General features: G+C 36.3%; 1 protein-coding gene across 1 annotated transcript in view; it reads right to left on the bottom strand.

The window, feature by feature from the left end:
• Positions 1-2,566: 2,566 nt before the first annotated feature.
• Positions 2,567-11,924, bottom strand: part of DYNC1I1 (dynein cytoplasmic 1 intermediate chain 1) — a 370,725-nt gene continuing 361,367 nt past the window's right edge. Inside the window, exon 17 of the mRNA XM_061166296.1 lies at positions 2,567-2,903. Coding sequence (XP_061022279.1) covers positions 2,793-2,903 — 111 coding nt within the window. The 3' untranslated portion in view covers positions 2,567-2,792. The remainder of the gene's footprint in view (positions 2,904-11,924) is intronic.

The raw sequence follows: 11,924 nt of genomic DNA, 5'->3' as shown, positions 1-11,924 counted from the left end.
CACCTGGAAAATCCCATGGATGGAGGAGCCTGGTAGGCTGCAGTCCATGGGGTCGCTAAGAGTCGGACACGACTAAACGACTTCACTTTCACTTTCATGCATTGGAGAAGGAAATGGCAACCCACTCCAGTGTTCTTGCCTGGAGAATCCCAGTGATGGGAAAGCCTGGTGGGCTGACGTCTATGGGGTCGCACAGAGTCAGAGATGACTGAAGTGACTTAGCAGCAGCATCCTGCGTGATGTGTGAGACCTCATACCCCACTGTGGTTGTCAATTTAGAAATGATTTTCATTTCTCTTAATTAATGATGTTGGAGCATTTTTCATGTGATTTTTGAGCATCTATATGTCTTTGGAGAAATGTCTGTTTAGATCTTCTGCCTATTTTTTGATTAGTTTTTTTTTTTTTTTTGACGTAAGAGTTACATGAGCTATTTTTATTAATCCCTTATCAGTTGCTTCATTTGCAAATATTCTCTCCCAGTCTGTAGTCTGTGTTTTCATTTTGTTTAAGGTTTCCTTTGTGTGCAGAAGCTTTTAAGTTCAATTAGTTCCTGTTTATTTTTGTTTTTATTTTCATTATAATAGTAGCTGGAGTTTAAAAAAAGATATTGCTGTTATTTATGTCAGTGTTCTGATATAAATATTCCTCTAAGAGTTTTATAGTATCCAGCCTTACATTTAGATCTTTAATCCATTTTGAGTTTCTGTGTACAGTCTTAGAGAGTGTTCTAATTTCACTCTTTTACATGTGACTGTCCAGCTTTCCCAACACTGCTTATTGATGAGATTGTCCTTTCTCTTTTGTATATCCTTGCCTCCTTTGTCATAGAGTAATTGATCAGAGATGCATGAGTTTATGTCTGGGCTTTTATGCTGTTGCATTGATCTGTATTTCTGTGTTTGTGCCAGTACCATACTGTTTGGATGGCTGTAGCTTTGTAGAATAGTGTGAAGTCAGGGAGTCCGCTCTCTCCAGTTCTGTTTCTCTTTCTCAAGATTCTTTTGGCTATTTGGGGTCTCTTGTGTTACCATACAAATTAAAAAACTTTTTGTTCTAGTTCTATGAAAAATGCCATTGGTGATTTGACAGGGATTGCATTATATCTGTAGACTGCCTTGGGTAGTATAATCATTTTGATTGATTATATATTGATTGAAAGAACCAATATGGTCAATATTGATTCTTCCAATCCAAAAACATGGTATCAGTATATCTTTCTATCTCTTTGTGTCTTCAATTTCTTCCATCAGGATCTTACAGTTTTCACAGTACAGGTCTTGTGTCTCATTGAACTGTGGCCTGTTTTTAAACCCATTTTAGACACTCATTTTATCTTTAAAAACATAATGTATATTTATAAAGAATTTTAATATTGATATACCTACCATATGACACTTAGAGAAAAAGCAATTATTTCAAATTACAAGAAATCTCACAGTTCAAGGAATCCCTACCAATAAAGCACCATGGAAATTCTCTTCCTAAAACACCAAAAGCCTCTCTTTAAATAATTTTCATGACTCAACCACTATTTATTTTAATTCTCTCTTAAGCATGAAATGACTTTTTGAAAAAAAAAATCCTGTAAAGTTGTTTATAGACATGTTTCCTAGTCCAATAGTAGTAAACATAATTTTCTGGTATAAATTAAAAAACAATGAAATGTGGAACATTTGGTATAGGTTCATCTTAACCTGTTCTTCCTCCAATGCTTAAGATATTCTTTGGGTAAAGAGTGGATCTGGAGAAGGAGACAAGAAAGAACTTTCCAGAAATACCACACACGTTCCTTCATAAAAAATAAAACCAGAGTCTTGGTTTAAGTCCAGCCAGGTTGGCTGCCTGTAAATTCATTATCAATCTTTAACATGGCTCTAATGTATCTCTCTTACCCCCTGGCCACAGTAGAATTTTAATCAGGCTTTTCCTAAGCAAAGGGTTTATCCACACTGGTGCAGACCTGGTTTGGAACATTTTATTGGCAATACCAGTGTCATATTTAGGAATCATAGACTTTTGTCAGACTGGATTAGCTTGAATGACAAGTATCAATGATCAGCTATATTTGAAATATTGTTAAAGTACCTAGAAATAATAGGCATTAAAATTCATTCCATTCACTGCCAACAAACCTCTAAAGATTTCTTGTCCTCGGTGGAACCAGCATACTGTAATTGTTATTTGGAACTTAATGTAACCTCAACAGCAACAGAGAGACAATGCAGTCCTCTCATTAGGCACATGCTCTAGGATCGTTTATTTTAATGCTTTCAAATAAATATGTTCCATGCAGCACACCACAATAAATAAGGAGCAGCAATGTTCTTCTAGTAAATCCATTCATAATATGAGTCACCGTGTAAAACACATCATCTCAAGTCTTTGGCCCTGTACCATAGCATGAAGCACACCACATCTGTACCTAATCATATCTGGCTTCATATGGATTTAATAGGACTATGCCAGGAGTGTGTGTAAGCACAAATTTAACCAGAGGTTTCCAGCTATTAAATACAGCTACTAAGTAGTTAAAAGGCAACAACTCAACCCAGAAAGGCTCCCACCCCCCACCCCCATTTTTGAGACAGAAATATAAAGACAGAAATGCTCTGGCAAATTTCAGGTCAGTGGACAGTATGGTGGGCCACATTTGGAATACTTGGAGCAAAGCTGGCACAACATGGCACCCAGAAGGCCAGGGCAATACTGAGACTGAGTGAACAGGAATACAAGCTGACTTGACTGCAGATGCTGAGCTGCAGAAGGTCTAGGTGGGGACGCTCAGCCCACTAGGCAGATAACTCAACGGTGCCCTCCTCCTCGCTGTCAGCTCTGTTAGCACGAATCTCCACGAGGGTCCTGGCAAATCGGGTCCACTCGTCATTGTGGGGAACTGCAAGCTGCAAAGCAAATGAATGGAAACTGGTCAACAAGCTACCTTTTACACCGAAAGCCTTGAAGCCTGCATGACTGTTCCTCTTGAAACAGATGATTCCCGTGGAATGCAAAGGAAATCAGACATTCTTCCTTGAATCAGATCTCTGAAATGCTGCTCTTAAACTGATAATTTAAAAGAATACTGTCACTCTCAGGAGCACAATCATGTGTGCAATTTATAAAACATTAAAAAACTTCTGTAAACTATACAGTAGCTGCATTAAAGCACTTGCAGTAAGATGACCAGAATTACAGCAAACATGACAAATAAAAACTGTATTATTAGGACTTTGAAATAACAGTGGTATTGTCTAAGTCAATGCTATTGATCCCTTTAAAAAAGATGTTGCTAACATACCAGTAGGTATGACAAAAGTATAGCTTATATATACAAAGAAACCTTACTACTCTAGTAAGATGCTTTAGCTTTTCTAGCAAGATCCTATATGATGATGCCGATGAATAATAATAATAGTAACATTTACCAAAAGTTCTGCTCTAAGTACTTGACATGTATTCTCTTTCCTCACAGCAATCCTATGTTGGATAATCAGAGTATTTCCATGTTGCAGAAGAAGAAATTGAGGCACCAAAAGATCAACTCATCTTGCCAAGGTTGCCCAGCTTGCCAGTATCCATGCCAATGTCATCTGGTATTTATATCCTCAGCCAGTATTCTATACTAACTCACCAAGAAGAGGGATTTATAATCTTATATATATCTTCTCCTGCACACAATTGAGTAAAGAGAAAAATTAATCCCATCTGACACAAATCGCATGCACGAATTTTTGTGAGCTGAGTTGAAGGGTAATGATTTCTCTACATGGCATCCAAAGATGAACTGTTTAAAGGTACCATGCAAGTGTTTGGAATAAAACAGAGTTATTTGAAGATGAGAAGCAGGATCAAGTAGAAGTCCAAATGATTTTCATATAGAGTAAAATTTATTTCGACGGTAGAGCCATTTACTCAGAAGATTACCCTACAAGATGTAATCCGTCTACAGATGCTGGTGCCACACATGCTATCCACATATTTCATAAACATCAATAACACATCCATCCCAATCAGTGTACATTTTCAAAAATAAGCAAGTAAATCTGAACTCTGAGATCGCTTTTACAGCTGAAAAATTTCTTACTGTATAAAGCCAAACTTTTAGAACTTTAACTTTTTATTACAGGGGCTGGTATTCTCAGATAGGATCTAGCCAAGACAGCTTATTATAGAGTCATATCATCACCCTACAAAATACATCCCTCAATGCGTGCTCTGGTCCTCAGGTGGTTTCAAGGACATAATTCTGCAAATGATATACAGGTACAGGAGGTGAGTTGTGTTTGTTTTTTTAAACTTTTTTGGGGGTACTTCTTATTTGTTATTTTGAGAAACGCAATACTAACAAGAACTCGATTTAGTCATATGAGTGAGTTCTGAATGGTGAAATACTTCCCTAGTGACTGAAATGAATCCACATTCCTGCTCAGACAGCGACACACGTTCACAATAGTCTCGGATGGCACTATTTATTACCTCTTCACTCAGTTCATTTTCTCTATGTTGAGTTCTTTTTCTGTGTTCCACTATTCTTCATTTTTCTCTTCAATTTTAGAAAATACTGCACTGGGGAAATGAAGTCCTCAAAATAAATTATATGAAAGAGCTAACAAGAAGCATGAGCAGAAATGGGTTATACCATATTTATATGAAAGCATAGGTCTACTCTCTGTCTCTTCTCCAGCTCCTGACCAAGCACCGGCCCCCCAGCCCAATGAACCACAAAACAAAATGCTCAGGAAGAGACAAAAGCCAATCACGATAACGTACTTACAAATTTGTCTCATAGAAGATGAGAATCAAGCTAAATCTGAAACACCTCGTAACTTCATATAACATTAAATATTGGAAAAAAGCAGGTCTCACTATAATAAAAGTGATATACTCTAGGGGTTTGACTCCTAAACATAACACTACATTTATTATTAGTTAAAATGGCACAAATTTAAGTTACTGTATGATGCTATATGTAATGTTTTATTGATAGCAATGTATAGAAAATGTATCCTAAAAAAGAGCCAGGTCCATGTGTTTACATAGTTTCATGTGGCGGTCATGGCAACATTGTTAAGAAACAACTCTAATAAACACTATGAAACATGAAGGGTTGACTTTGCAACCAGATACAGTATGGGACAGAACTGAGTATCATTTATGACATCTGAAGTTGCACATGTCTTACAAATGAATTTTTCAGAAGTCCTTTTCCTTTATTTGTTAAATCAAACTAGTAATTCTAATATTTCTAATAATAAAGCATTAAATGATTATAAGTAGGTTTCACCAAAATTTTGAGGTTTTTTTTTTAATTGAAGCATAGTTTAAAATTGTGTTAGTTTCAGTTGTACAGCAAAGTGATTTTTTTCTCAGACTTTTTTCCATTTTCCATTATTACAAAGCATTGAATATAGTTGTCTGTGTTAATAAATTTTTGTTGCTTAACTATTTTTATATATAGTAATTTCTATCTGTGAACCCCATACTTCTAATGTATCCCTCTTCCCTCTTATCTTCCCTTTTGGTAACTTTAAGTTTGTTTTCTATGTCTATGAGTCTGTTTCTGTTTTGTATATACATTTATTTCTATCATTTTTTAGATTACCCCATTATGCAATATTTGTCTGGCTTACTTCACGTAGCATAATAATCTCTTGGCTCATCATGTTGCTACAAATGGCATTATTTCATTCTTTTTTATAGCTAAGTTATATTCTGGCCTGGAGAATTCATGGACTTCGCAGACTCTGACATGACTGAGTGACTTTACTTTCACTTTATATATCATTATATATCTATACCAGTTTTTCCTTTATCCATTCATCAATGGACATTTACATTGCTTCCTTGTCTTGGCTGTTGTAAATAGTGCTGCTATGAACACTGGGGTGCATGTGTCTTTTTCAATTAGAGTTTTGTCTTTTCCAGATGTATACCCAGAAGTGAGACTGCTAGATCATATGGTAACTATTTTTAGTTTTGTTTTTTAAGGAAACTCCTGTTTTCCATAGTTTTCACACCAATTTACATTCCCACCAGCTTTGTTGGAGGGGGTCCTTTTTCTCCACACCCTCTTCAGCTTTTATTTTTACTCTTTGATGCCCATTCTGATCATTGTGAGATAATAATATCTAGTTGTGGTTTGATTTGCATTTTTCTAATAATTAGTAATGTTGAACATTTTTTCAATGTGCCTATATGACCATCTGTCTGTCTTCTTTGGGAAAAAAATCCCATTTTTTAATTTTTTTGGATACTAAGTTATATGAGCTGTTTGTATATTTTGGCTATTAAACCCCTCTCAGTCACAGCATTTGTAAATATTTTCTCCCATTCCTTGCTGTGCAGAAGTTTAAGTCTGATTAGGTCCCATTTGTTTAATTTTGTTTTTATTTCTACTGCCTTGGGGGACTGATCTAAGAAAATATTACTGCAATTCGTGTCAGAAAATGTTTTGCCTATGTTCTCTTATAGGAATTTTATGGTATCATATATTTAATTCTTTAAACTATTTTGAATTTATTTTTTTAATATGGTATGAGGGAATAGTCTGATTTCATTGATGTACATGCTGTCCAGCTTTCCTAACACTACTTGTTGAAGAGACCGTCTTTTCTCCATTGATTATTCTTACTGCCTTTGTTATAGATTAACTGACAGTAGATGTGTGGGTTTACTTCTAGACTTGCTCTTCTGTTCCACTGATCTATGTCTATTTTTGTGCCAATACTGTATGCTGCTGCTGTTGTTTTTTTTAATTGATATTTTTATTGGCATTTCTAGGATTTTAGTCATAGTTGCAATTTTCTCTTTTTTAATCTACATTTTTAGTACAAATAAGGAGAGAAAAATGAAGGTATAAATTAGAATATCATTTTTCACTTTTGCACCAAAGAGTCAGTTCATTAAACACAATATCAAACTTCCAGACAAGAATGATCTATTTAATTTCTCCTCCACATGTTTATAAAGGTTATAACATTCATTTAATCATTCAATATTTTTTGTTTTTTCCATTTATTAGTTGGAGGCTAATTACTTCACAATATTGTAGTGGTTTTTGCCATACATTGACATGAATCAGCCATGGATTTACATGTGTTCCCCATCCCGATCCCCCCTCCCACCTCCCTCCCCATCCGATCCCTCTGGGTCTTCCCAGTGCACCAGCCCTGAGCACTTGTCTCATGCATCCAACCTGGACTGGTGATCTGTTTCACCCTTGATAGTATACTTGTTTCAATGCTGTTCTCTCAGAACATCCCACCCTCGCCTTCTCCCACAGAGTCTAAAAGTCTGTCTGTATGCTGTTTTGATTACTATAGCTTTGTGGTATAGCCTGAAGTCTGGAAGGTGTGTCTCCTGCTTTGCTTTTCCTCAGTCTTGCTTTGACAATTCTAGGTCTTCTGTGATTCCCATATACATTTTAGAATTATCTGCTCTAGTTCTATGAAAAATGTCATGGGTATTTTGATAGGGACTGTATTAAATCTGTAGATCGCTTTGGGTAGTATGGCCATTTTAACAATATTAAATCTTCCAACCCAAGGGCATAGGATATCTTTTCATTTCTTTGAATCATCTTTAGTTTCTTTTATCAATATATAGATCTTTCACCTCCTTCATTAAGTTTATGCCTAGGTATTTTATATATAAATGTTTTATTTATATATATATTTTTTTTTCTTTTTGCTGCACCGCACAGCTTGCAGATCTTATTTCAACAACCTGGGATTGTGAAAGTGCAGTCATAACCACTGGACTGCCAGGAAATTCTTGGTAGGTACTTTTGATGTGATTTTAAATGTTTTTTTTTTTTTTTTACTTTCTTCTTCCAATATTTCAGGATATAGAAATGTAACAGATTTCTGTTTATAATTTTAAAATGAGTTTTAGCAAATTTAAAAGTTTTTTGATAAAAATATACCCTACCATAGAACTTACATTTGACTTTTTTCCATAGTGGTGGAAGTAACAGTCCTTAAAAATTCAGATTCACCCTCATAAAATGTTTCACCATATTCTAACATAACTTGCTGTCCTTTTTATCTGTGAAAGTTTCATTTAGGTTGGGAAAATATTAGAAGTTTTCTTTCTTTTGATTGTTTTTGATTAACTAGAAATGTTAATTTGCTTTGGTTCACATACAAATGCTTGAATAGCACAGGATGAAAACAAAATTGCTTCTAGAAACTCAAATTCATCTACCTCATTCTATTACACTTTTTCACCTAGCTGACAATAAAAACAAGATCACCGTAACGTTAGGTTTAGAAGGTGAGCTGCAAACTGCCCCATTTTTAGAATTAGATATCACTATCAGGAAGCACTTTAAGTATAATCTTAGCTTGAACGTTTGAATGTGTATTCACAGGTTGTATCCACACCCAAAGTTAGTAATTTTTGATATTTGAATACTTGTAGGTAAGACCCAACAAGTGTCCTAACAAACAAGACCACCACTCTTTTCATTTTAAACAGCATCTGTCTAGACAGAATTGTGTCCTTCTTACCCTTGGCAGCTCCTAACTCTTCTCATGAGCACAAATGCATTTGAAACTTTCTCTAGGAGACTTTTAATCCAGTAATGCCTTTATCATTAAGTAAGTGAAAAATCTTTGTCATGTTTCTTAGTCAAAGAAAAGGACTGCTGTCATGCCCTTCTCACTAGCATATATATGTCTTTTTAATAATGATTTCAGCATGGACTGAGTACCAACTATACACCAGACACTAGGATAGGGCTAAAGATATGAAGACAATGTATATTAATGACCATGTTTTCTTAGGTCAAAATGTGGGAATACTAGCATAGTTCTGATTTTTTAAACTTCGCTGACATTCAGAAAGTGAAGTACTTGAAAATCTACCTTCTTACAGTGACAACTGCAGCATTCCCTGGGATGTGTTGTATGTCACACAAATAGTGGGGAAGCAAGTGGCATGTTAATGACATGGTTTCAGCATCTCTTCAGGGTTCTATCAAGGCATTAAAGGCTAAATCTAGACCATCACTATAGATTCTGCGCCCCCACCCCAGCAAACAGTAGTTTAGAATAATTTTCAAACAATTGACATTTCTGATAGGAAAAATATTCCTAAGTTTCTATTGGTGATGAGTAATTTCATTAAACATGATAACTGAGAAGGAAATAGCCTAGTTATATCAAAGAGGCTGTAAAAATTGAGCAGGATTGTACTGAATCTAAGTGGATCTGGAAACATTTTCTGCCTTCAGATTCATCCGCCAGAGTCCACAACCTAGGTCAGAGATGACTCAGATTTTCCTACGGCTTCATATTCAGGGTTCACCAATATCTAGTCCACCCCCCACCCCCCACAACTGTATGACTGTTTTCTAACTTTTTGCTAAATGCATAAAGCATTTTTATGCCAAAAGCACTCAGGGCGCTGATTCCTGAAATAACAAAATCTTAGCTCTAAGAGTAAATGCCTTTTACAGGTTAGGACCATATATTTACAGCTGAGGGAACGAAGGCCAAAGGTAGTTTCTGAGGTAGCAATTTGGCCTTACGGAGGAGGTAATATGAGCCTTAGATTTGCACAGGAAGCGTTTGTCCTGCTCTCAGCTTGCTTACTGGCCACGGTCAGGCACTTAACCTCTCATTGCCTCAACTGTAATGGAGATAACAGCATCTGACCCATGTATCGGCAGAGATGAGGAGAGGATGAGAAAGGTAAAATCTAATGAAGAATCATGAGCTCAACACAGAATAGTCATGCATTCTTTTTCTTTGAACAGTTACTCAGATTGAACATACTCCTAAAAATGATACATTAATATGTTGACCAGCATACATATCAGTTCTATATTTTTGTGGTCCTGTTTTCCTTAAGAATTATTTCTAACGCCTGCTATGTGAGGACTTTAAGGAACAGACGTCTAACAGGTAGGAAATGGAAGGACAGGGAGCTCAGTGGTTCGCTCCAGACCATGCAGGCTGCCCCAGGTCAGTGGGCAGTCGGGAGCTTCAGCCCTTCAGGGAATGAATGCCAGCATACCATGGCAGGGGGCAGGCGGGTCATGTGCTCTCAGTTGCCTGCTGAAAGAGTCTAAATATTATTTATTTTTCACCTTCTAAGATTCCTGAAAGATGCACAGGTCAGAAATAAAAAGCAAAAGTTGTGGGGAAGACTCACGAAAATCTATCATGTTCACGCTGCCCCTCCATCCCTGCAGTTCTGAGTCTGTGTCACGGGTCTGCCCTCCTCCCACACTGGAATGGAGGGGCCCCCCCAGATCCTGCCTCACCCCCCCGGTAACTCACCCGGCTAACCACTAGGCTAACCACTGTGCCAAGGATTGCATAATAACTCGATTTTGAGAAAGGAGCCACAAAAGACTTTTTTCAGCCTCAGACATCATCCAGATATGATTTCTTTCACAGCTCTGCCAATAACTGGCTGTGTGTCCTTAGGAAATGTATGTCTCTAACATCTCAGATCTTTCCTTCCTCATTTGTGAGAAAGCAATTCTGGCCACTAACTCCCAGGGCCACTGTGAATATTAAATAAGATCTCCCCCCAAATATAAAGAGTTTAAGCTCAGTCTCTGGACATTACAAACCAGGACTAAAGAGGTTGTTTTCCCTATATTTTTTCTTCTTAATTCCCTCTCCTCCAATTGCTGTTGCTTCCTTTTTTCTTTCTTCCATTTCCTTCCATTCACCTATATAGAGCTGCATATTTTTAGAAGTACATCTTAAATTTTATCACATTTGCTTTCTTAAAAGCCCACACAAATCACTTCCTAGACAGTCATACATTTAATAATAGCTAAGGTTCATGAACTGGGTGTGGGGAAAGGGTTCTTTCAGATCACAAGAAAAATCCTATCAGAGGATGCTTTGTTAATTTAAAAAATTGAATTATAATTATTCCTTGTAAACATATACATACACACACATGCATCTTTTTCACATATGACCAATACAGTTTTATCGAGCTATTTCCTTTTTATGGCACTTTCTATAGTGGGATTCTACATTTTTAGCTCAAGTCGTAAGACCTTGTAACCACTGAACATGCTGTTATAAAAATCAAATGACTTTTTATAACCAGGGTTAAACACACAAATATCATTCATGTGTCCCTTTTTATAAGCACATGGCTAACCATTCTGAACAGCCCTCAGTCAAGCCCCCTCATTTGTTAGTAATTTTAAAGGTTTTATAGTACCTAGCAGCTGATTTTAAATAGCTGCATTATCTGCAGCAACTCCTACCAGCCCAATGCTGTATTTTTTATGGTAAAAATATATCTCAGGCCTTGCTTAGTATAAAAGTAGGTTACTTTTTTAAAAAAAGCTTGGATAATTAAGACAAAAGTGTTCCGTGATTTCAGTTTATGATGCTTAATGTATCTGAGAAACCAAACAAAATGAATAGGACTTCAGGTTTCAGGATGAATATTCCATGAGTATGTGGTTCATCGGCATCTTTGTAATCTTTCAATTAAATGGAGTCATTTTTTAAAAAAAGCCTGATTATGTTAACCATGGATTCCAAAGATACATGGCCATTCAGCTCCTGTATTAACCTAACAATGAAACTTTTCTCTAAAAATGATATCTTACAAATCACCTTTTCACTTTAATAAGCGTTGATTTTTTTGTTAATGCATTTACAGAAACTGTGGAGATGAACATGGATTTCTATAGAACTGTTAAACCTTCCTAAGTTCTAAAAGCTTTTTTAAAAGTACGATTATTAACGTCACCCCAATTCAGAAGACTGCAGACTCACTGGTGTACAAACACACATTTGTGTTCAGAGGAAGCCTATATTTTTTAGGACAATTCCCTTTGCCACACACACAGATGGAAGCAAAGTGGGAGGTAATAAGCAATGAAACAGCCGTCGGAATGGAACGACCAAGCTCCACTGTATTTAACTCTCTGGAGAGTC

This window comes from Dama dama, chromosome 18, assembly GCF_033118175.1.
Source record: "Dama dama isolate Ldn47 chromosome 18, ASM3311817v1, whole genome shotgun sequence".
Lineage (NCBI taxonomy): Eukaryota > Metazoa > Chordata > Mammalia > Artiodactyla > Cervidae > Dama > Dama dama.
Note: the sequence above shows the minus strand (reverse complement) of the source record. Positions and strands in the feature narration are given on the sequence as shown.